The sequence below is a fragment of the Haemaphysalis longicornis genome, unplaced genomic scaffold, assembly GCF_048455015.1.
Source record: "Haemaphysalis longicornis isolate Haplotype H1 unplaced genomic scaffold, Haemaphysalis longicornis Haplotype H1 scaffold_6, whole genome shotgun sequence".
In the NCBI taxonomy this organism is placed as follows: Eukaryota; Metazoa; Arthropoda; class Arachnida; order Ixodida; family Ixodidae; genus Haemaphysalis; species Haemaphysalis longicornis.
In genome coordinates, this window is record NW_027526407.1 from 36,003,202 (window position 1) to 36,029,445 (window position 26,244).

Below are 26,244 nucleotides of genomic sequence, written 5' to 3' on the forward strand. Positions count from 1 at the left end.
CTCTAGCATTCGTCATAACGTTTGCCGAGACTAGAGTAGCCAGCGGAAAAGATGCGAACACTACAGAAAGGAAACACATGGGGTGAACTTCGCTCCAAAGACTACGTGATGGCTACTTCCTCGTGATGGCGTCTTTTTTTCGCCGGTTCCACACTTTTAATCAAGACAACCCCATCGGGACAATAGTGAACCATCGAAACACAAGGAGAAGCCATATCACTTTTTTGCATGATATGAAGTGACTTAAATTCGGGTGCACGTGAATGATACCACCCTTCACTGTTTAAATAGCGCGCGCAAAAGCTCTTGCATAGTTACTCCAACATCCCCCAGGTGGCAGCACACAACAGCTGCGTTTCAAGGTGTCCAGCAGGTATGCAGTGCAGCAAGTGGCTTCAAGGCGGAGGTAGAAAAAAAAGCAAGTACAAAACAGGCCGCTACGGATAGGCGAGGCGGCCGCGTTCACTCCCCTTTTCGCACCAGCCGTAAATACTCGCCCGTGCATCATCGAGTAACGCCACCATGGTAGACGAAACCAGTCGCAGTTTCAAGGTTATTTTGTCGCTTCATCGCGAGGGGAATAACCAGGGCGACGTCCATTACAAGGTGAGCGTTGCGACAAACTTCTTGCGTGCGGCGATCGCGCGCGAGAGTTTTCGGTGCGATCCGAAAGCATTGTTAACGCCCCATGCGCTCGTTAGAGAGAATCGGTTGGCAAGAGCATCGCTGGAAGGGTTCGAATCTTCCTGTGTTGGCGCATAGACTCGCAGTTAAGTTTGGAAAACGCGCCTCTGGGGGATTTGATTAGCCGCATTGGCGGCGGCGCCGGTGACTCGATCGCACCTTGCAGACGTGTTCATATCGATTGCCGACTGCGGCAACTACAATCCCTCATGCGCCTGTCGCATTTTTGGGTGATTTATTGTCTTTTCTTGACTTTGTGCGTGGTGAAACAAGCCGACTAAATAACGCGAACTCACAACTGGCCCTGAGAACCAAAATGAAATTCAAAGTGGGACTGTTCAACGGCGCGTAGCGCGCGCTTTTTTTTTTTAAATTTTTTTGTAGCTACCTGATACCGTGGCTTTTGAAAATAACTGACTCCCTGTTTGCGGTTTCGGATGATGGTTAAGAGCCAGGCGCCGCGTTGTACGTGCAGAAATGTTTATACAATGCACGGCATAACAAATTTATCATGTGAGATGGGCTCGTACGTCATGCGGGGTTTCACAGTTGAACTTGCTTTCCAGCTCTGCAACTTACAAACAAACTCACCTGTAACGCAGTTATAGCCTGGCGCATATGTCATTTCCGCGCGCCGATATCTAGAGCATATCTGGTGAGTCCTACATTGTTATCTGTTCTTTTCCAGGTGGACGGCACCCGATTTGGTTCGGAAAGTACAATCAAGTTGAACGTTGAGACACCTTATCTTCTAACGTTGTGTTTTCGGCCAGCACAAACCTTAGAGTAAGTGCCCAAACTTCACTTCTTTTGCAAACTGAATTGGTTTCTCTCTCTCTCCCTCTCTCTCTTCATGACTTTACTGCCGCTAGAATTACGTATAGTCACACTTATGTAATCCGTCAGGCTGCATGTGTGTCGAGTTGCATATACAGGGTGTTGCGACGATAACTGGAACACTTTAAAAATTTTTCCTGAGCGATCCGCCGCTCTGTTTGCGCTCAAACTTCACACAAAGGTCGCATTTTGTGGTCTATTTTGTTTGACACCGGAACAACAACGGTACTTACCTGTTTATTCTGAAAATAAATAAAAACGATTTTCGCCTATGGGAAAATGGCCGCTGATTTGGACGTGCGAGCCAGCGCAAGTTGATGTTGGAACGACGGAACCACCTGCAGAGTGAAACGCATGTTTGGGATTCACGTACGGAGGCAAATGGGGCAGCAGACGATCAGAAAATGCACCTAGAAATGAGCTAACAGACGATCAGAAAACCCGGTTTTCGGGCTCGCACGTCCAAATCGCCACCATTTTCCCATAGGCGAAAATCTTTTTTATTTATTTTCAGAATAAACAGGTAACTACCGTTGTTGTTCCCGGTGTCAAACAAAATAGACCACAAAATGCGACCTTTGTGTGAAGTTTGAGCGTGAACAGAGCGGCGGATCGCTCAGGAAAAAATTTTAAAGTGTTCCAGTTATCGTCGCAACACACTGTATTACGTACACTTTTTGACATCGATCCATGTGTTGATTAATCGTGCAGGGTTCCACGGTTTTCAAGGCAGCCCTGTCGGCACTGCATTGAGACTACCTACATGATGCAGTTTAATATATGTGCCTAGCATTTTAAAGCCTTTGACTGCGCAGAATTGTGATATTGGGTGCACAGTGTGAACTATACGAGGCTATGGCATTATCTTCTAAGCTGCTCATTTCTTGGGCAGAATTAAAAAATTTTGTAGTGAACTTTGCACGTTTTGTCAAATTGGTGATCTTTTGAGAGATCTAATCTGCAAATCCCGTTTTCAGGCATTGCTGGAAGTTGTGCATAAAGCGCGAGACGTGTCTGGTGAGGTGGCCCAATGCAATATGAGTTCCGAGATATTGGTGCTGCAGGTAGCCACATGCGTTAATTTGAGACACATGCACCAATGCGTGCCAGATGGATCGTTCGGGTTGTATTGTTTCTTCAATGTTTTGGCACACTTTGAAGGTGTAAATACGTGCAAGAGAAAGAAAATGTTTGTGAACGTGAAGTAAAAGTAAATAGTGCTATCACATTGTACACTGCACTTTATATGCTGAGTGAAGTGATGTGAAAATGTTTAGGAATGACGATTTTGCTGGTTCGTGCCTCTGCTGTTGCTGGCAACGGCTGCTTGCATTGCTGCTTTTATACCCGTGCCACACGTACACGAAAAATGACATTAAAGGAGCCATGAAGACAAAATACAAGTTGGGTTTATTAGAAAGACTGCTTAGTCCCGATAACAATGATACCAATATCATCGCAATCTTCGAGAAAATAATGGAGATATTAAAGAAAACGTGTGAAGCAGTCGCGACCCCCTAGCCAAGTTCCCGCAACTTTTCTATGACGTCACGGAACCTTGTTTGTGCGATTGGCGGCCGCCTAACTGACCTGTCGCGACGACACATGACTGGACGTCTGTAATCGAGCCTCTAGTTCCATTTGACCGCAGTACTTGAATGTTAACGTGCAGTTAACGCACTGAAAATTATGTTTTATTGTTGGCCCGTATGACGTCATTCTTGCTCATAACACGTCACTGTGGCACAAAATTTGAAAGTTTTTTAATACTTCTTGCTTTTTTTCGTTAAAAAGACATCTTTTGGGGCAGTAATGGAGCTGAGGGAGATACTGAATCCTAGTTCTTTCAAATTACACGAAGTTGTATTTTCTCTTCATGGCTCCTTTAAGTGCTTAATGCCTTAAGTTTTAATGCCATTAATTCGCTGCTACATGCAAAAATCTAATGCCATTCACTGTAATGTCATTTTTGGTTTTAGGAGTTCTGTACAACTCATTCGCCTTCATGAATGCATTAAATCTGCCTACTCTTGAACGCAAAGAGCGCCAAATGAAACCAGCGAAACTCTCAGCACCAGAGTGTTGACGCGGAAACGTAGCTGAGCTTCGAAATAAGGCTATTTCTTTGTGCCCTCTTGGTGGCCAAGTTCTGAAGAAGACGAAGTTCACTAAAACGGCTGCAAAAGGCAAAACATCGTGTTACTCGTCGTTTTGAATTTTTCAGAGTTAGCTACCACTGGCAAGCGGCGGCAGCTGCTTAAGCCACTTTTAGAAACGGCTCACACTGTTTTTCAGAAAACACTTTTTCTCGTAACGTTTTCTTTCACAAAAACTATTTTTAACCTTTGTAAGACGTTTTTCTCTATGTTAAAACTGTTAAAATATGAGTTCATTTCTCTTTTTGGTCATTATCACCATCATGCCTAACACATTTAATGCCTTTGCATTTTCACATGTAGCATGGCCCACCAAAATAATGTCATTCACTAACTTGATGACTTAATTAAGCACATAATTAAATTTTTCGGGTACATGTGGCGTGGGTATTAGTGTATGCTGGATTAAAGGCACACATTAACTCGCTGCAATCACTCCACGTGGAACAATTTTAGCGAGTGACGCAACATGCGTTACCCAGCGGATGCAGCAATATAGCGGTGATGGCGACAGCGACAATATGAAACTGATAACTGACTGCGAATGGCAGTAGGGTATTATCATGTCGCTGCCGCCTACACTATTATTCCGTCGCACCCATTGAGCAACGCTTGTAATGGTTCATGGTGAAACAGAGCGTGAGGAAACAACGGCAACCAGGACGAACAAATACTACGGGACTGAGCGCTCCGTCCCGTTGTATTTGTTCCTCCTGGTTGCCGTTGTTTCTTCGTGCTTCGTTTCACCGTGAACCCTTACCAACTCGCCCAGCTTTCTTTGTTACGCTTGCAATGTTGCTCATCATATTCACATGACGTGGCTACCCCTCTAACTCCATTTTCTGCCACTGCTCTGAAGTACTCGCTAATGTTTTGTCACTGCGAACTTTGCACGGCCATTAGCCATCTAACCTACTGAGACAAACTATCCCTGAAAAAAAAAGAAAAAAAAAAGGCGAATGCAGAAAAAACTGTGCGTTTAGCACAGGTAGCAGGAGCTTCCTTATTCACAAGAGCAGGTGAACGGCATAGAATATGCACCGAGGCCTCTCCAAATTCGTTATCAGCGCCTCCTCAAGGCCTTGTAAGAAACTTTTACAGTGACGTTGTCGTGCCGTGCTCTCATTGGCATCAGCGGTATGATGGCCGTACATCTGGAATGAAAATATTTGCCTTGTCATGGCTGTTTGGCGTGAACTGTCTCCGATGATTGCATGATGCCGAAACAGGTCTTGTTTGACTGCTGCCATGATCAGTCGCATGCGAATGGCATGATATTATGCACACAGGTCTCATGCGTTATTAAATCGTCTACCTAATGCATAGACAGTGATGGTGTTCCTATTTTATGTTAATCTTTCACAATAGTTATCAGAGGTTATGGTAGGGAAAATCATTCCAGAAAAAATCTGAGAGGTACGTTACAATTTGAAGGCTTAGTGACCACGCAAATAATGAATTTCAGCATGCAAATCCTTCACACTGTAGCATCCCCAATAAAAATTGCACTTAGAAGGGGCTTATATTTAGCTAGCCGTAAAGTTCTTTCGTTTATTCTTTTTTAATTTTCTTACCATGTCTACGATGTCTTAAAGGTGCGTTCCCATTTGTAACTCACACGTGTTGTGTGGGGAGGTGGTGTTCGTACTAGTTATTGATTGATTGTAGGGTTTAACGCGCCGACGCAACGCAGGCAATGAGGCGTGCCATAGTGGAGGGCTCCAGATTAATTTTGGCCACCTGGGGATCTTTAACGTGCGCTGAAATCTCATACACATGGACGTTTCTGCTTTTCGCTTCCATTAGAAAAGCGGCCGCCGTGGACGGTAATAGAACCCGCGTCCTCATGCTCAGCAGCACAACGCCTTTGCCACTGAGCCACCGCGTCGGGTTGATGTTCATTTGTGTGCCGAGCATTGGCCAGAAACAGCAAAGCCAGTTTCTTGTTTGGCCGATGAGTGGAGAGTGATCCGTTGTCAAGCACAGGGAATTGCTCCATGCCACGTCACATGCGCACGCTGGCACATACCCTTTTGGAGGACGCTCAGCACATACCCTTTCGGGGGATCCACCAAGAATGGGTAGCATGTGTGGAACAGGTGCTGGGAATGCTGACTGGCTTGCTTTCTTGCATGCTTCCTAAAAAGCTAGCTCATTTCGACCACTCTGATTGTTTACATACAATAGAAACACAAGGAACATTAAAAAGACAAGCGCTTTTTTCTTCGTCATATGTAAACAGTACTGTCAGGATGAACACGTACCAGCTAGCTGAAAAGCCGGCTTGTTCAGAAAGCTTCTTGAAAAACTGATGGTTTTTCTGAGCGAAAGGTCTACTGCCAGTTTTTGATGCATATCAGCTTAATTAATAAATCCAACAATTTTGGTTTGAAACTCTTCTTGGCTCCTTTGTTAGAAATCTTTGCAGTAAAGAGCACAAATACCCTACGCCAGAAGAGGCAGTTTACTTTGTTAAAGAACCACGAGGGCATCAATATTTCCCACAAAGGGGGAGGCTACTAAACTAGTTTCTAAGGAGGTTGGCTTCGAAGCGCTTCACGCAGTCTTGTAAGGTTTACCACAGATAAGATCTGATTAGTCCTTCTCTTCTTTTTTTCTTTTATTTGTCGAATCATACAATAACAGAAGATCACCAGACTGTTTCTTATGCTTCTGGATTTTCACTGTACCCTATTTTGTTGTTGAACAATCTTTCAAGGTACTTTTGTCCACACTGTCGCGGCGTTACTTTTATGCATTTCTTCTGGTTCTATGCAGGAACATCATGCTCATGGGATCGCGGTACTCCCCCAAGGAGAAGTCTCGCGACCACTGCTCCTCTACGTACTGCGTCACTTGGTCCAGTCTCGGTTTTGCTGTCACAAAGAATGGAAAGAGGGACAAAATCCCTCTTGCCCTACAGGTGGGTTCTAAACCGTTTGCAGAAGCTTTCCAATGTACAGCTTATTGCTGTTGATGAACATGGAAACATGGGAGGTGTGCCCACAGAAGCACAGGGAAGTCAAACAAGGATCACATGGTCATGAGAAGTAAGCGCAGCTGGTGAAGTCACAGTGGCTTTGTGTCCAGGGGCGTATTCAGGTTTTTTGTAAGGGGGGGGTCAGCTTCTATCAGTTATGATGATGATGATGATGATGATGATGATGATGATGATGATGAGGAGGAGGAGGAGGAGGAGGAGGAGGAGGAGGAGGAGGAGGAGGAGGAGGAGGAGGAGAAGGAGGGGGGAGGAGGAGGAGGAGAGTCGTCTTTTTAATTCACCGAAATTTTTGATAATCAAAAATGCAAGAAATAGAAAAAGATCACCAACTAGACTTTTTCTGCAACCTGAGAGGTCATATTATTGGGGGTATAAATTCCAAAATTAAGGGGGGGTCAGGACATCCTGACCCCCCTCTGGATCCACCAATGTTTATGTTTATATCACCCGTCACGCAGTTGCCTGTAGTTTCGATTGATTGTAGGGTTTAACGCGCCGACGCAACGCAGGCGATGAGGCGCGCCGTAGTGGAGGGCTCCGGATTAATTTTGACCACCTGGGGATCTTTAACGTGCGCCAAAATCTCGTACACATGGGCGTTTTTGCTTTTCGCCTTCATCAGAAAAGCGGCCGCCGCGGCCGGGAATCGAACCCGCGACCTCGTGCTCAGCAGCGCAACGCCTTAGCCACTGAGCCACCGCGGTGGGTTGCCTGTAGTTTCAAGGATGATTGTAATGATAAAGAGTTATTTGCACTGTTGTGATGGCGATTGGGTGTGTGGCTGTTATGATGATCATAGCTTTATTTTTTATGTTGCGTACCGAAAAGCACTCACAGAGCAAGTGTTGACGGCCTCCCTGTGAACAGAGCATAGTTAATGGTGATTTCATTTTCGACACATGTTTGGCGATGCATCATCCTTCATTCTTTCGAAAGTGCAAGGGCGCGTCCTGCTCATGCACAGCTGTGTGGTCAGTTTGTTTATTTTCATACAGCAGCCGAAACAATCATCCCCATTGCTGTCATCGTCAAAGCGGTGGGTTGGCATAAAAAGATGTTAACCACCATAATTGTTGCCGTATCCTTTGCTGACACCTGGACAGTCAACAGCCTAGTACAGCTCTCAAATACATTCCCGCCAGTCGTTGTAAGGGGATCAATCATAATTTGTTTTTGTTTATAATACTTTTCCTTACATGTGCAGGCATTTGCGTACGATACATTGGATACATTACGAGGGAAGTGTCAAACGCACACTCATGTTAGGATTAAGCGTAAATGTTGTCTTACTCCAGTATTAGTCTTGGGTCACCTATCATGCTTTGCAGTGAAGGGTTGCCTTTGTTCATTAACATGACAGTGAGGCCCAAATCTCACATGATAGGCCACCTAAATCCTCTCACACTTACTGCAGAAGCCGAGATCTGTACTGTGGGACTCCAGTGATCTCATTAATGGTAGAATAGAATTGCCATTTAACTATGATGGTGCTTATAGGAGGCAGTTGCCAGTAGCCATCTCTCCTTCTCCTAGTATTTTTAACACTTATTGTATAAGTACGGTAGGCTCTGGCAATTTGGAATGTCTGGAAGAGAGAAGGTTAACCAAAAAAATGTTCATCCAGATGAGAGAAAAAAGGACTCTATGAGGTATTCCCCAGACTGTTCTGATGCCGTTAACCTTGTAATGTATTGCAGCTGAGGGAGAATAACGGCAAGGGCTTATATTAAGCCCGCAGTAGTGAAATTGACAGCAGCTGCTACAAAAGAAACAATGCAGCTGTGCAGGGGGAATTGCTGTGGAGAGCGAAGAGCAAAGTATATTGTACTATTATCCGAGCTTCCACGGCGCTTAAACAGCTGTTTTCATTGCCCTGTTTATTTTTAGGCTCCGAGGGCTGAATCAAATTTACAGCATGTGTCACAGCTTTGATGGACCTCAGAATGAAAAGCAGGGGCAGTAATGTGGTGCTCATTTTTATTAGACACTTGTTAAAAACATAAAAAAGTTAGGTAGTTAATGGTTGAATGAGAGGGAAATATCCTGTGGGAAGTGACAAAAATGTATCTCGTGGATTGCTTCTGTGGTGACTCCTTCTTTATTGGTGTGTTTTTACATTTTTACTTTGAGTTAGGAGCAATGGTGGGCTGAAAGTGCGAAATGAAAGGTTCAACTTTATGGAAAGGTAGATAATGTGGTGGAACTGCGTTAAATGTAACATTAATAACAGGACTAAATTTACTGAAGGTTTCACTGGACGAGAATGAACTGTGAGAACATAAAAGCATACACAAAGTGTTTCTTTTTTTTATTGTTGCAAACGTCAGCCGATATTTACACTTCCCATAATAAAAATACACAGTCTGAATTTTTTTAGGGCCTGTATCGTAGGGAAGTTTGAATAGCCATCAAAATTGGATTATAAAACAACTTATAATACTAATTCAAGAAAGAAATCGGCGGGCAGTAACGGCAGTAATGTAAAGTGCTGCCTTAGAGAATTTACTTCAAACACGTCCAACTTGGCTGCACACACCTGCAAAGAGATTGGACGATTTAATTACCACAATTTAATTAATTGCTGCCTGCTGGAGTAATCCAGTGAAGTCAGGGGAATTTTGATATTATAATTAAATTCTCCTTAATGAAGCGCCAAGCAGAAGTACAGTATTGGTTGCTCACGCAACATTTGATTGATAATTGCCTCTTAGTGGAATTTTCCTAGCCTCTCCTTTTTTTATAGCGGTGTTTTCTCTGGATTTTTATTATATGTATTTGTAATGTTTAAATACTATGAGGAGCAAAAATTTAAGTGAGAGATGTGTGCAACGTCAGGCCAACATGAGCTGGAATAATTTAAAGGAGCAAAGTTGCGGTTTACGCAAAGAGTGGGAAGCAGATGTACAACAAGAAAGAGAAAGTTAAGCCACGAACAATAGTTTCAAAAGTTACGTGACCGGTCTGACTCCACAGTTGACAAATACTGCCATTTTTCTCTGTCTTTGGCGGGCAAGTTTCCCCCATGGGATGCTTTTCTCTTGTTCTTGTTCTCTTGTTCTGCGTGCTGCTCCTTGTGAAGTCTATTTCCGGTATAGTCAACAAAATAAAGTGGTATTCATTGCCAAGTCCAGGATTACTTTGATGCGTCAAGTACTTAATTTGGGTGATAGCCACTACATGCTCTATACTTACTTAATGTAACCCGGATGAATAATTTTAATGAATCACAAACTAGGTACGTAACGAATCGGTGTGCCGGGTTTCGTATAGAACTGAACCAATCTTTGCATCCTGAGCGCAGTGATCCAAGTTGTAAACGAGAAAACAAACAAATAAAAGAAGCGAACGAGTGGAAAAACAAAACCCAATAGATGAACTGCTCGTCCCTTCTGACAACCTGATCATGAAGTTCCAGAAAGGCGAACTTCGAGAGCAGCTGTGTAGCCTCCGGCAAGAACTTACCTGAGCAGGGATGTCGGCGTCTTCTTTTATGTCTGATTATGGCGTCGTCTAGCATGGCTGTAAATCAGCTGTCGACCCACGGCACGCTTGTCAGCTGCCGTAAATCACATGCTGAGGCATAGAACCATTTTTCATGCGGGGACAAGCCAGCTGTTGGTGCTCGAATAACACGAGCTCCCAGCTGCGAGATTTTGCGTCGCTTTTTTTTTTGCATCATCGACTAGCATTGCTTTCTTTGAGGTTTTTAAAAAAAGGCATTAGCCCTCAAGCTACCTTGTAGTGTCAACTGTGTCAAGATTGCTGGTTTGCGAGTATGTGCACAAGCGATGTTAACATACAGTGAATGTATACATGTAAAGGAGAACATATGAGCTAAGGGGGATTGGGGAAATGGTAATAAAACAGTTACTGGAGTGTGTGATGTCAGATCAGTTTGTGTCAAGGTGTCAAAAGTTTGGACATTTCAAATATTATAGGTGTGATGGTATTAGTGGCTAGTCATCGGAATTCGCAGTGCCAAAGTGAGACCGGTGCTTTAAAGTATATAAAAGACGGAAATGAACATTTATTGAAATAGGATGTGTTAACGAGACGGACATTACAGTGACAAGCAGGATGCTATAATAAGCTATACTAAAGACACAAAGTTTAGCGAGGGCAGAAAAAATAAATTCTCAGTTCAGTTTAAAAACGTGACTGTGATAGATAAAACCTCCTGGACAGTCCTGGTTGCCGGTGGCTGCTTGTAGATCGATACAGGGAACACCGCGGTGCACATTGGCTGGCGATTCAATGCGTGGCCGATGAGCAGCTAGCAGAAACAGCTGGCACTGCAACCTGGCTGAGCTTCTGGGCGTTCTCACGACTGCCTCAGGAGACCATGGCTGCCATATATCGGATGTCTTGCAGGCCGCCTTCAGAACCATTGCTCCTTTGATTCCACTCGGCTTCATCGCTAAAATTATGTGCCTATTTTCTTCTCCTTTATCCTGGAACATACCCACAGAAGGCAATTGTCAACGTTCAGCCATATCATCTTTGTATGCAACTTCCTCGTCATCGAAGCCTTGTCTGACCCGGGCGACCGCGGTCTTCCACCTTGTCGCAGTAGGCTACCGTGCCTAAGAATTTGATCACTTTTGCACTGTGTACCAGCCTATGCTATTATATCTGTGTTCTGGAAGAACCAGGAAGCACATATTAGTGCACCTTGTCACTGTATTAAAAAATAACCCATTTTTAGCCAAATAAATGGCACGATGCATTATTCTTAAAGAGACAATTCTTTTTTTTCAACGCAATTTTGTTGCACTGACCAAATTCAAAGGCTAAAATGCCACAAGGATGATGCGAGCAGAATAGCATGTTATCAGAAACAGTTGTTGCTCTGGTACAAGAATGCATAAAGTATAGTGGCACACAAATACTGCCAAAATACTAATTCGGGCAGCCTTGGATTGGGACATCTCTCTATAGGCACCGGTCACTGCTCAGAGGGCGCGACGAATAAGTACACCCAGTGCCGCCCCGCGGAAGCATGAGCTAACTTTGGGTCGGTGAGAGCCAGACGGTGGGCGTGCGTTCATGTATTGGCACCTCTCGGTTATTTGTTTTTGCGATTCTGCGATTGTTTTTGAAAGGTGTCTCGTGCTTGAAAACTGTTCTGGCAAGTAGTTTCCCCATGTCTCAAGTGCTTCTGTGCGATTTCCAGACAATTACCGGGCTGAACTACTAGTAGTCGCCCTCGCGTGCGCGAGAAGTTAGAGATTGTACGTTCCGGCGTGCGTGTACGCTGTGAAAGAAATTGATGGGACGTACTTAGTTGCGAAGTCCCATTATCAGCAAGGGAAGCTTATTTACAGCGCCAATTCAGGTCAGTATTAATTTTTTCTTGTATCACAGCCTAATAAAGTGGCCCCAGTGTATACAACGGCGCTCCACGACAGAATTGTGTTTGTGTTGTTTCCTGTTCGCGCAGCCACAGTACAGTTACTTTTTTGGTTGCCCTTGTTCAGGTCGGTTGGTGTTGTCACTAATTAACAACGGATTCCGAAAGTTATTAGCTGATGACAACGTAAACGCAGTTCCACACAGTTGGAAATCTGCTGCGGAGCTGCGGTTGTCTTTACGAAGATTCCGTTTAGTTTCGGCTTCTATCTTGTGAGTAAGTAATGTTAGAGAGTAGTCTTAGCGGCTAATTGTGATACAGTTTGTTCAGGCTGTTCAGAAATCTTGAAAAAGTATTTCCTCCTCCTCCCCATCCTTTGCTTAAACAATAATCTCAACTTCCAGAGTATGCAAAACGCATTAAAGAAGTCAGCGAGAGTGAATGCAACCTTGCCTTTGATAGCTTGCCACACTCTAGCTTGGAATGCGTGGCTGAACTCTGTACACTTCAGCGAACAAAGTAGGGCAGTAAGCGGAATGCGTATTGACCGTCTTGACATTGCTTTTGGCATCCCCCGTGAAGTGCTGTGAACATATTCTTGTGAAGCCCATCCATTCGCTGCCGTGAATTTCGCTAAAAAAAAAAAAGGTTACTGCTGATAAAACAATAGTGGCGGAAGCCATAATACCTTGTGTTATGGAAATACTACGACGGCATGTGATTCATCGCAGCGCGCGATGTGTATGAAACACTAAACGCAAACGTTTTAGTTTTACGGCCCTTCGTGTCTGCACTGTGCATAAACAGTCATCGTACTCATAATTTTACTCCTTCCACTGACAAAAAATATCATGGCTTTCTTACTGCGGAAATCCACTTTCCACTTCTTGCGACGCTTATTCTCCACGGCTGCCCGAGAAACCTGTACAGAAGGATGGCAGGCTGCCTTTCGCGATTGTGGCAGTCCGTCACGCAGCAGTAGCGCCGCTGCCACTAATTTTTTCCTGCAGTATTTTCATCCTTTCAGCCACTGCAGCTTACATTTACAACTGTTTCTTAAAAACTTCCGCCACACAATGTCGAACCGCACGCAGCGCGCATTTTTACGTGCGCTGAACGGCCGGTCGCGACATCCACCGACCCAGAGTTGCTAAGCGGCGGCGAGAAGCGGCACTGCAGTCGCGCGCAAACTTCAGTGGACCGGTGCCTATATACCAAAGATAATACTGCAATGTTGTTAAAGTACCTTGCCTAGAACTTCTGGGGAGTATATATGAAAGTGGTGTGAAAAAAATTGGCTGATGATTACCTACGATATCCCCTTATGTGAGATTTGAGCGCAGCACTAATTGCAGTCTTCTGCGTGATGGCGCATAGCTGTCGCACCTCAGGAAGTGATTGCGTCATCAGCGAATGCACGACAGCATGCGCTACTCTGGCGTTATCTCACAGCGCGTCACCACCGAGCATGTTGTTGTAAATAGTGTCTGAACCTCTTCCGGAAATGTCACGTAGTTCCGATGAGCCATACGACGAAAAGGACGACGAAGGACTGATGTACGGGCAGTTTGCAGCACGTGCTGGGCTTTTGTGCTTTTTGTGAACTTGAAAGAACAAGACACATGCTTTCAGGGATGCGGTTTTGCGTCTTCTTTTTTGGGCAACACTACTACTATACTCCGTTTCATACATCAAGTGCAGCGCTGTGAAGGCTACAGAAGTAGTCCGCAAAGAAAGGAGGTGTATCACTCCGCGTGGTTTTTTTATCCGTGTGGTCTAACGCGTCGCTCTCGAGAGAAGACACCGAATGTTAAAGTGCATGGGTACGAAACGGCGTGGCGACATTCTTTTTTATTTTTCTCACATTTTCTGGGACTTCAGTTCTGAATCTTATTTTGTTCCCAGTAACTCAAATTACTATGCGCGTGCGGAAACGAACTGCACGTATGTGTTCATTTGATGCATACCGTGTTCATTTGTGCGGGCTGAAACAAGCTCGCACCGATGTTTGACCAGCAGTGGTGTCGCGATTCTGCAGCATTGTCGATTTACCTCGTTGTTTCGAGCGAGAACTTTGTGTAAGAAGATGACGTTAACTCATTGAGTAGTTAGCACAGCTGCTCCAACCAAGCTGGGTTAAGAACAGGTGTTCACTTTCAACTTTTGCTTTCGCCATTGCCATGATGATCCACTTCTTTCTGGGCCTCTCTTAAAACACTGAGCATGTTTTTGATCATACCGGGCCGCCAGCACAGCAATGGGTTCAGTTTTTACCGAAACAGTTTGGAACCGACTTTTGCACTGCACTGTGGAGTAGACTGAAGCACTTCATGTGAATAATGCATCATTGGTTATTCATGGGAAAGGCCAGAAAGCTGATTTCTGTATCATTGAAAAGAGAGCTCTTTAAGCTAGGCTCTTATTCGCCAGAAAATCAGTATTTTAATGGATGGGTCAATTGTTTTTACTTAGGGAACTTTGATATGGACTATTTTTCGGTTTTAACGAAATATCTATGGTATATGTTAGTGCAGTGACAAAAAACAGTACTAGCTCATGAGTTGGAGATTTGTTGCCATACATAAATGCACACAGGGGCAATACGGATTGCGTGCAATACACAAATATTGCAGCAGGAGGCCGACTTTCGCGGTTTAAAAAACAAACGTTATTTATAGGAAAGCACCTCTTGTCGATTCCCTGGTGCGTTCCGACTTCTTTCTTCCGTTCCATTCTTCCACCCAGTTTTTGCAAAGTTATATGACCGTGCTGGCTGTACACACTTCACGACTGAACAGGAGAGCACTACAGTGTAGTGTCCTTTGTGGCCCGGGTCACTTGGTTACGTTAAACCCCACACACAAAACCACACGACGAGGAAACACAGTTTGCTTTGTCATGGTAACAGAGCCTCAGTAAAATATGTTGTTGGGCTATTTGGTGCATTGCTTAAGGAAAATGAGCGCTACAAAACCAGGACACAAAACACGAAGAACGATGAGACAGATGCGCTGTTTTTCTGTCCTGATTTTGCAGCGCTCGTTTTCCTTAAGTAGGAAAGCCTTTTTGGGGAATTTGCTCAGCATGAATCAGCGCGAGCAGGCTGGATAGAAAGGTGTTCACGCTCCGGCTGACCCTTGACCCTTGTGAACAAAGCCGCCACTGACAGGTCACACATTCCTTTTCTCTTATCAAAGGTGAAGCCGATGTCCTTCATTAACCCCCACAAGGTGGTTTTCGTGAAGTTCGGCATTTGGCGTCCTCGTTGACAGCCTTTCGCACACTGTCTAGTGTTGGGATCTCCCTCTTGGCGTACATGCTCTGCACTTTCAGACGGATGGCATGGACTGTGAAGCTGTCATGCTTGACGGTTCGCGAGCTTGAAATCTTCACGTCGCGAGGTCTTTTCTTTCGAGACACCAAAGGCCCACACAGATGCCTCGGAGCCCCTTCAATTTCGCCACGGTACGGGGAGATACTCCAGTGTCCTCGCTCACAACACTTAGTACTGCCACCACATATTTCTTCGGGAAACGCATCCTGGTACGGGCGCACACATATGCAATTATACGTGCTTGACGTTCTTTGGCAACTTTGATGTGCGAACCCTCGACAAAATGCGTACCGGAGAGGTGGTCGAAGCGGCAGAGCTGGACGCCATTTCTTCGACGCTGCCCCAAATAGTAAACAAAACACGGCGGCCAAGGCCGCGTGGAGAGCGAAAACCTGATACGAAAGCGACAAACATAAAATACACACTCGCATATTTCCATTCTTTTTCCAGCAAGACGGGCCTTTTTTTGTCAAGCTGATGATAAATATTTATAGTTGCCGGCGAAGCATTTATTGTTTCTGGCTCACCGCAAGCAACACACTACTTTTGGTCGTGGAAGTACACAGTGCAAACAAGAGCGCTAGCTTTGGCAGCGTTGCACTTGATGTATGAAACGGAGTATAGACGCCCCGGTGTGGTTTCACCACACGTCTCACATGCCTCGGCATACCACCCTCTTCCTCACGCTGTTTCCACACTTTTCTCCACCGCTTTTCTGCTAGCTCTATCTTGCTTATCTTCGGTGCCCTCTTCGTTCACCCGGTTGCAAGGAGGCCGACCGCGACGCGAAACCACAGGAGCGGCCGGTTAAGAGCTGCGCTCTAAAATTTATTTTTGTTATCGGTTCGGCATTGAGATCCAGTGTCTACACATCCGTCTAAATGCTCGTGCAACAAACGTTCTTGCTTTGCCTCGGGCAATGTTTTTGGTACTACTGCTGTGAAATTGAGCAGTTTGTCACAGAAGCATTGAGTGCTATTGAAACTTGCAGGGATTTTTCCTCTTTGTCGGCAGGTATTTAGTAACCCTGGCACTTACATTTTGACAGGGCTGCTTGGAACAGTGCTCTATTAAACGACACAAACAATTTTGGCATATTCACTTTATCACTGCATTTAAAACATTCACTCATGCATATACCGAATGCAGACTAGGTTGACAGCTAAAAACCAATGCTCTAAATCACATGCAATGGAAACCTATTTGTCAAAATAAGGGATTATGAAGTAAAAGACAAAAATATTTTGCAGAGCAGTAAAGCAGGCATTGAAAAGAAAAGGAAATTGCAACTACGTTATACAGTGGAAGTCTGTCTTCCCACCTGCTGTAATTGGTGCAAGTGGGGACCCGTATTTATGGGGTTATTATTACAAATCAGACAATCATCTCTTTTGTACTCGTGAGCTGTGCATGTTATTGATTAGTTATTCCTTTCTGAACAAAAGCCTGCTTGTGGTTACTATTTTTACACAATGTATGCGTTGACCCTCACTAAGCCAAATTGTGTCTAAATTCTTTTTCCTGCCACAGATACTCGACCTTGGCGAGCTCTTGGTCAACCTGCAGGTCAAGTTCTACAAAGAGAACGACACGGGCCACGTCACATGGGGCAATGCCCTGCACCACATAGACCTCGACTGCGAAGTGAGTCGCTCCACGGGCAGCCTGGTGGTCAGCAAAGAGAGCTTTCGGTGAATTGCTCACTGATGCCGTCAGCATGCTGCAAAGCAAGCTCAACTGCCTGGACAACGAGCCATCATTTGGCCTTAAAGGCTGTAGTGGCAGCTGCCTCTGGCTTGTTAAGCAGTTTTTTGACCACCACCACCACCACCATCATCAGCAGCACCAATTTGTTGTCCACGGTTGGGCATAGACCTCCCGTTGGTCTCCTCTGGCTGCCTGGATCTTGCAATTGAGTGTATCCTTGTGCCTGTCAGGGGAAGGTTTATTAGTGACTTGGTAGAATCCATGTGAAGTTCGATCCATATGAAGATTCACATAATCCATATGATGGTTGAACACCTTTGCTGAGTTGCTTGCGGATGCCGCCAGCTTGCAGCAAAGCAACCTCAACTGCCTGGACAACAGGCCATCTTTTGGCCTGAAAGGCCACAGTGGCAGCTGCTTCAGGCTTGTGAAGCCATTTTTTGATCCAGCACCATCATCATCAGCCATGCGCTTTCCACTGTTAGAAGTAGGCCTCCCAGAGGTCTCCTTTGGCTGCTTGGACCTTGCAACTGAGTGTAGCCTTGCGCCTATCAGTTGCAGGTCCAGTGGTGACTCATTGGTGGAATCCATGTGACGGTTGATTTGTATCAAGATCGGCATACATCTGTATGATTGTTAAATGCCGTTGTTGAATTGCTTGCGAGTGCCGCTAGCATGCAGCAAAGCAATCTTAACTGCCTGGGCAACGAGACACTTTTTGGCCGGAACGACTGTAGTGCCAGCTGCCTCGGGCGTTATAAGCCATTTTTTGATGCATCATCATCACCATCACCAACGATTTTTTGTCCACAGTTGGGCATATACTTCCAATTGGTCTCGTCTGGTTCTCTGGGTCCTGCAATTAAGCATGGCCTCGTGCATGTCAGGAAACAGGCCCATAAGTGACTTGGTAGAATCCACGTGTTGTTTGATCGTTTGATCCATTTATGAATCCGTATGAAGGTACGCCTGAAACACATGGGTCTTTAAAGGCGATGCTGAAGCTTCTGTGTCGTGAAAATCCTGGCTTATAAAGCCCTTTCTAAGTTAATTGTCGTTATTAGCTGTGTCTTGCCATGGCTAGGCCAAGGCAGTAATATCCTAATGCTCTGTATGCTTTTTTAATGTAGGAACTAATAATCGTGGGCCTGTCAGGTGCAAGTCTATCCGTGAGGCTTTTGTTGAGTGTTGCAGAGGAAGATAAAGTTTCTTGGAAGCCACAATGCAGTGAATTTGTCCCAATTTCTTCACTGCCTCTTGGGGAAGTCGTGTGCACTTTTAACACGGATAAATAATTGCGCATTCTCCTAAAGCTGTCAATATTTCCAGAAGCTATGTTATCGCCATTTTTCTACTTTTAACAGTAACTCGGTATGTATTCGGCAGGTGCTTGTCCAGTTGTGATTAATCGTATCATGACAGTATGTTAGCACTGCAGCGAATTGTACTGCTTTATGTTCCTTTGACCTCATGATGTGGGTGGTGAGCTTTTTGGCAATCTTGGCTCGTAGCAGTCACCTGAATCCATGACATTTCGGGAGATTAATCGTTCGTTTTCGTTTTTTGCTATGCCTGAAAGGGCCTAGCACTATATATCAATGACTTGAATGTGCACATTTGGCTTTTCAGTGTTTAAAAATTTTAGCTGAAGGTATTTGTTCCTCACTGGTTGAAAGACAATAGTCTTCGTTTTTCATGCAAGAGTTTATGAGTTTATCTTGGACACAGGTGCTCGGTTCCAAAAGAGTGGGAACACAGACCATTTTATGTTTTCTATTCCTCTCTTGTCGGTGGCCTTAGTAACAACCTAATAGTTCGATCCGTTAGTGTCAAGTTCATTAGCTCCGGTGTAGGGCCCAGTTGGTTTGACATCTTTTTTCTGCATTGCCTGGGGGAACGTTTGCAAACCCTGACCTCTTTGATAGTGCAGTTTTATTTCCATGGGAAAATTTGAAATTGGGATGGTAGCATCAAAGAACAAGGTATCTTTATTTAGAAAATACACTCAATCGAATAGCAGCTTCAAGTTGAACGAGAGAAAAAAACCGTTTTTAGAGTGCACTTAGAAGGGCATGTGTGTTGAGGTAACAATTGCCACCTCCTCTTCTTCTCGGCCCCTTGAAAAAGTATTCAGTCATTTTAAGTTCGCATGACTTAGGTCAAAGTTCAACGTGGGCCAGAGTTCTACAATCCAAATGGCGAGTTTTAAATGAACTCCAAGCAGATCCTGTTAAAGGTTGGCTGACTGGTGCCTCCATGCTAGTAATGCCTTATAGCAGTCTGTCAAACGCAGTTGTTGCAGTGCACACATCCAAAGCCCTCGCAACAAAAGGTCACAATTATTAACCCGCAAGTGCCTTTCCCCACCAAACAAGGTGGTGAACATCGATCACATCGCTTGCACCAGCAATGCTTGTATGTTTAGAGCGGGCACTTTACCTTTTTAGCTAATTGGGTCTGCAGTCTACGGAAAAGTGTAGTGCAGTAATATGAAGGTTAAAGCAGGGATAGGAACGGCTTTGGACTGATCGACTGGCTAACTTTGAGTCAGGACTAAATGCCAGCTTTGCAAACAAAAATGCTTCCTCGCCAGGGCTTCTCTACTCTCAGAGATGCAATTTTATGACTCAGAAGTTCCTTTTCAGACGGGGTTAGTCATGTTCCTTTTTACTTTTGAAGCATAAGTACATGTGCGAATGACAAATGTTATCTGCCAATATACCTTGCACTGATGCTGTTTCGCGTGTAACCTTAAATACTCTCATAGCTTAGTTTAGAAGTTTGCCGTAACTGAGTGGTGTGGTTTCCCCTTGTATTTAGTGTTTTGACAGCTGCTTTGAACAGTGAAATTTTCTTTTTCGCTGTGAGGTGTATTTGCTATCTTTTCATGCCTTTATGATGCGAGCTTCGCCCCCAAATGTTCGTCAGTGGTGCTGTAAGTGGCCGAATAGTCCATGCAGACATTTTGCCGTGCAAGCTACTCATACGGCTTGCTTGAATGACATTGAGTAGGTCTACAGTTGAACCTTCATATAAAAGTATAACCCTCTAGTGAAAACTCATTGCATTGTGAATTCTTTCCTCCAGAGGTTCCGAATAACTTTACGTGTCTTTGGAATTGGAACCCGCAAGAAACTGAATGAATGGGATCAGGATCACCAGTAGTGGTTTCGTATGTTAGGAGCATAATGTGGGATAGCACATGTATGCCTGTGCAATTAAGAGTAAATGTGGGTTGTGGTTTGTGTCTAGTGTCCACAGCTGCCACCAGGTGGCGCCGCAGATACTGTCATGTTCATGGCCCATTAATGCTAGGCTTCTATATTTCGTACAAACGGTGACAGTTCTGAAGGCAGGGGCTGTCTTGGTGTACGTATTCACTTGCCCCGGTAAGTCATATGGTAACTTGCTTTCAGTTCACCTTTCCCTGTGGCCCCAACGTTGTAGCACATAACGGTGAAAGCAACCGTGATGGCTTGCTGCTGAAGCATGTTTTCACTCAAGACCATGTTGTTCATGTTAATATCCGCGAGGTGCGTAATGCAGCACTGATGCAACTCCTGATGGAATCTAGCTTTCATCAAAATCATTGCGATGGAGCTGTCTGTAAGGTTTCGCTCCTTTCAGCAACATCTTTCTTTTCGCAAACTGTCACTTGTATTTCAGCTGCAATGAACAGGCTCTTGCGAGGCTTGCGGCACTCAGCATCTCAGAATGAGGATTTGACCATAAGGTGACGACACGCCATTTTTAACGATGGCTGTTCGATAAAAACACCCTTGCGAAGAGAATAATAATGCGACAGTGCATACCATTTTTTTGTTTTCATCAAATGTCAATGCAATTCAGACAGGTGTTGTCACGTTCTGACTGGTGTTTTAAAGTGAACCAATGAAAAGGAAACAAAAGTGCACAGCAAGGTTCTTTTGCTGCGGAAACATTCCAAAAAAATTCTGGTTGCCAATGGGTGGATGCACAATGAACTGACATCTTTAAACAGTTTTCGTTTGTAGGCCGCTGCATCCTTCCTTCTGAAATTTTGCATGAATGCTTGAATTTATGGTCTATTTTGTTTAAAAACAAGCCAGGCAACAGCAGCACACTGGTTTTTTACTTGTCCATTAAAAACCAGTTTCAGCCTCTGTAAGAAAAGCTGGCCTGACTTGTTTTTTTCTTGTGCAGATTCTGCATTATGGATGAAAACTAAATTTTTTAAATAGTGAAAGGATTAGTGCAACCCATTTTTTGGTCTTGGAGTCTTCCAATACGCGTGTCTGACATGGAAGGATAGGCTTGATTAAGTTGAAGCTGCAGTGAAAATTTTCTTCGGTGAATCATGAAAAATGTACATTGCATCCTATGAAATTGTGACCGTGGTACACACACACAAAAAAAACTACATCAAGAATTTTGTGAAATCTTGTGTTGTATGAAGGTTCAACTGCAGGCATTTCTCGAGCAGATTTTTTTCTTGACACTGAAGTTGTTGGGTCCTCCCAGTAGTGATGGCTTTCCTCGTGTGCATTAGGCACTGTTTATGATAGTCTAAAGGCCACAGAATTCAAAATTATGCTCCGAGGCTTGCATTGCAGTTGGCTGTGGCTATATCTAGCTTTTGAGATTGTTGTACTTCTGCCATGGTGCTCTGTCAAGACATCTGTTTGTCTATTTACACCCTGTAGTGAATCAGTACATTACTTTTTAATCGCCCTTGTTTTGCGCACAAAGGTTTGATGCTTCAGCCTGATTTGTGGCGGGCTGTCAGACACTGCTAGTTATCCATTCAATCCTATCTTTTACCTACAAAGTTTAGAGATGCTAGCCGTACATATTCAATGCCATTCTTTTGTGCCAAACCTAGCATTTTTAAAATCCACTGCATTGTACGTGCTGCGTGGCATACTTGTAAAACACATTAAAGAGGGTGGCTTGCATTACAAGCTTCCTTTGGCTTGTAGCTTGTATGATTTTAGGTAGCTTTGGCATTTTATATTTTCTCTCCTGGACCTCCATTTATTTACTAAATACCTGCAATGACTGCCATATTTTTTTGTGGCTACCACCTGGCTTTATGGGAGTTGCATGCCTGTTCACAAAGTTTCTTGTTATCTTTCTGTTAAAGCCATGGAGCTTTTGATAATACACACCTTCTGGGATATCTTTCCATGGTTCCGTGTACAGCTCTAATTTCAGATGGATGTTTGTTGGTGTCTAGTCTGTACTAAAATGCTCCTTACTCCATATTTATGAATGATATTGTCACTTTAGATTGCCTGATGATTACACTATATCCTGTTGAATGTGCCGCTTGAAATTTTTGTGCTGTTTATTAATATATTGGTGATGGAAGAATTTAGCTCAGATTGTGGTAAAGTTTTTCATGCGATTCATTCTACAGTGCTGCCATTTGTCTGTCCTGTTACACATTTATATTAGCTGAGTGCACATGACAACTCACAATGTAAATCCAAAAATTGAAAATTGCCTTCTGATTCACTATAGCAGTGCCGATAACATAAACCAGCTGCAATTTCCATCATCCCTATGATACAATTTTGCATCTAAAATCATGTCTCATAAATAAAATTAGAACTGATTCTCAAAGGGTGTTTATTCATGAAACTTGTTGAACTAGTTGTTTCATTGTTTCACTGGAAAAATTAAAGAGGCTCCAAACGGATGTAGACGAGGGAGACAGACATTGTACTACGAAAAAAAACCAGTGGAAAGGCTGGCCAAAGTAAGGAACCACAAAACAAAACATTATAGATATAGAAAGGCATATAGGCACCATTAAAAATGCTACCTGCTTATGTTTTTCGTGTATTCTTCGTCTACATCCGTTTAGCACCTTTTTATTCTTTCAAGTGTTTCTTCAGCTAACCACCACATAGGTTTATTTGTCTGAAAAATTGCTTGATTTGGAAACAATGTAGCATTAAATTATCAGACAGCATTATCAATTTTAAATAGCTGTGTTAGCAAAATAGTAAAGTTTACAGTTGAGCCAGAGCTGTGGATGCTTTCTCTTGATATGGATTCCAGAATGTTATAGTGGCAAAAAGTTTAGGTTTGTGTGAATTCGCCAGAAAAGAAAGCCGCCTACTTTATATGATGAGCATTTTTAGTTACCACCGAGTTCCTAGTTTTGAAACAAAATTTTGTTGTGTACACAGCTAGGTATGAGCACTTCAATAAGCTAATCGCCTAACATTAGTCATGTGCATTCACTTTGTACATGCTGCTCTTCTGCAGTTACAAACAAATTGCACCTTGCCAAAAGGTCTTCAAGTGATCGTATTCTTTTCCACCGTGGGAAAACTCATTTTTGGGGTGTTGGTTCTGTTGTACTGCAACTTTTAGACATTTGATTTGCAGCTGTATGTGTGATCTCTCATATAAAACCTACTGAAAGCATTGCAGCTATGAAAGGGGTGTGTTCTCCATATATCTACATGTACTGACATTGATGTACCATGTATATTTTGCAGGGCTATCTATAGATTTAAATGTTATTCTGTGTATTTTATCAGTGGAATGCTTGCGATAAATATATAAAATGCAATATTACTATAACCTTAGAGAAAAAACGTTTTAATACAAAGCAAATACTGTAGTTAATTAACCTGCGTGCCATTGCTGTGGCTGTGGCAATATTGGTGAATATATGATGATGTTCTAGCTGAGTGCAACTCAGCCAATTTAACCATAGTTAATCAGGTGTTTGACTATGGGACTTCCGCTACCCACAGTGTGGACTATTGATGCAAAAGTTTCCGGGTGTCTTGAAAATATTGTGTTGACTAGAGTTTTTAAAGTGTGACTATTGTCAAAGAATTACCAGGCATGGCAAGAGAGCAAGACATAGTAACAGTACAAAGATCTAAATTTAACTACTTTATCCTTTTGCTGAAGAATTCTGAACAATTTTTGAATGTCTTAATTGACTGCAGGGGTTGATCACATGTTTTAGTAATGTCTTAGATGTCTAGAAGCAGGCTTCAAGACATACTTTTAAGTGTTCAGAACGAGACAAATGTGGCCTTGCCTTTTCAAACTGAAATTTGTGCGGTTTGTTTGTTTTTCATCTCTAGTACATTCTGTGTAGATGCAGAGTGACCCTTGGAGAAGTCGCACTTAGACTTTAGTCGGAACACCTTTCGATGTACAACAGATTTCAGGCAGTCAAATGAAATCGCAGCACAAGTACACAGTAAAAACGCCTTCTGTTTGAAGAACATATGAAGATATGTTTAATTCAGTCTATTTTAGAATGCCCATGGTTCTGCATTGTGCTGCAGTATGAACTTCTCTGAAAACCTTAATTCTAGAATTAGAAAATATACTTTTGCACACTTCGAGTGTTCAGTTCACCCTTGTTAGTCATGCTTCTGCTTTTAACCCATGTTCCAATGACCAGAAGCAGAATTCTCTACTCGCAAAGCGAAAATAGTGTGTGATCGATAGAACGAGGTAATGCTGTATAGTAAGGACAGAAAACTCTTCGGAAAATTTACTGCCCGAAACCGCGTCCTCACAACTGGTGTGATCTTAGCGAGCTTAGTTGTTGCTGTCTGAGGAGAAGTGTTTGTGAACCTGTGATAGGTAGGTGTACTGGAAGTCATATCACCCTTGTACAGGAGTCAGCCATTTCAGTAAACCTGCACCCCAGTGTCTGTTGTGGCCACCTAATGGAAGCCGTAATTTTACAGGATCGTGTTGCCTTTCATGTTATACAGAGGTACCCTCTTCAGCAACTGTAGAGCTGCCGTGTTGTCTTCAGGATGTGCGCTGGTTCTGTTTCATGCCGTTGAGCAGAAACCGTGCATTTGGTGCTTTTTACCGGTGATAGACACCGTCTTGCCGTCGTCAGATACGTGTCAGTTGTTGTGTATTGGGTGGATGTTTATGCAAAGCCCAGAGTTAGCTCTATTGCTAACGGTAGCCAACGAGTTTTAATATTAGTGCTGTGGGTGTAGAAGTTGTGGATTCTTGCCTTGATGCAATCGGTAATGTATTGTTGCGACCAGACTTGTGGAAAGTACTTTTACATGAAAGTATTATTTTGTTTCAAGATTCAGGCAGTTGGTTTGTGAAATTATTGCATGCAAAATTATTCTGTGTGTTTATGTTACAGAAAGTGCAGCCTGTCCATAAATACCTTACCATTTTACTGTGAGGTCGGTTCATGTGTTCCTAAGCTGAAAGGTTGAAAACAAGACACATTGAGTGGACACAGATTTTCCTAAAATGCCGTTAGGTGGTGTGACTGCAGGCTAATCATGGGATACTTTTCTGTGGACTGTGTGGGCGTTCCTCAATATTTAGCGAACTTATGTCTCCTGGACCAGGAATTATGAAACCAATGGACTCCAAGTCCAGCTTTTGCCATTGGGCACTAGGCCCAAGTTAAGGATTTGTGTTGGGCAGAAAATTCTTAACGATGTGCACGTTTTTTGGCAGTGGCGACCTTATATTTTGCATCACCTCAAGGCTTTTCCAAATTCCACATAGCCAGGGAGAAAACGCAGTACCTCCTATCTACATTCTCCAGGTGTTGGACGGAGGTGGTATTCAAAGATAAGCGGTGTCAAAATGGGAAAGAGTTTGCCATGAGAAGTGTAGGTAAAACATATTTTCACATTGCAAAACGTGTGTGAAAAGGATTGCAGAAGTTTAGAAAAAGGTTTGGTGGAACATAAAAATGCATCCACAGATCCTGAAGCTTTTAATTGAAAACTGCTGCTCTGGGCAGTCTCAGTCAACCGAAGAAGAGAAGTGCATTTATGAGCAAGAACCTGTAATATAAAATATGGCAGCGGCAATGACAGAGAGAAAAACATCGTGTGCCAGTCCACATTGCATTGGATTAAAACAAATACAGATTTATAACATACTGATTTTTGAATGTGAATTTACGTCAGTAGCTCCCTGCAAGTACTACAGTGCTTACGTTACGTTTTTTAATGTGTGGGTCATTTTAGGCCTTTTTTTTAATAACAAGAGTATGCCATTTTATGCGAAAATAGCAATGTAAACGTATATTTAACTAGTCTTTGTGCCATTAATAACACAAAGGTTGCCATTGTTGTGGCTTTGTATGTTGAACTATTTGAAATGTGTGTGGATTTACAGTTCATTGTGTTTGTGACTTTGTATGCTGCAATTTCTGTGT

At 43.4% G+C, this 26,244-nt stretch overlaps 1 protein-coding gene across 1 annotated transcript; it reads left to right on the forward strand.

Moving 5' to 3' along the window:
* Positions 1-370: 370 nt before the first annotated feature.
* Positions 371-26,088, forward strand: LOC144142476 (CB1 cannabinoid receptor-interacting protein 1-like). The gene is made up of 4 exons (XM_077674017.1): positions 371-606; positions 1,373-1,470; positions 6,456-6,600; positions 16,893-26,088. The coding sequence occupies exons 1-4, from the start codon at positions 523-525 to the stop codon at positions 17,055-17,057; spliced, it is 492 nt and encodes a 163-aa protein (XP_077530143.1). The 5' UTR covers positions 371-522; the 3' UTR covers positions 17,058-26,088.
* Positions 26,089-26,244: the final 156 nt, after the last annotated feature.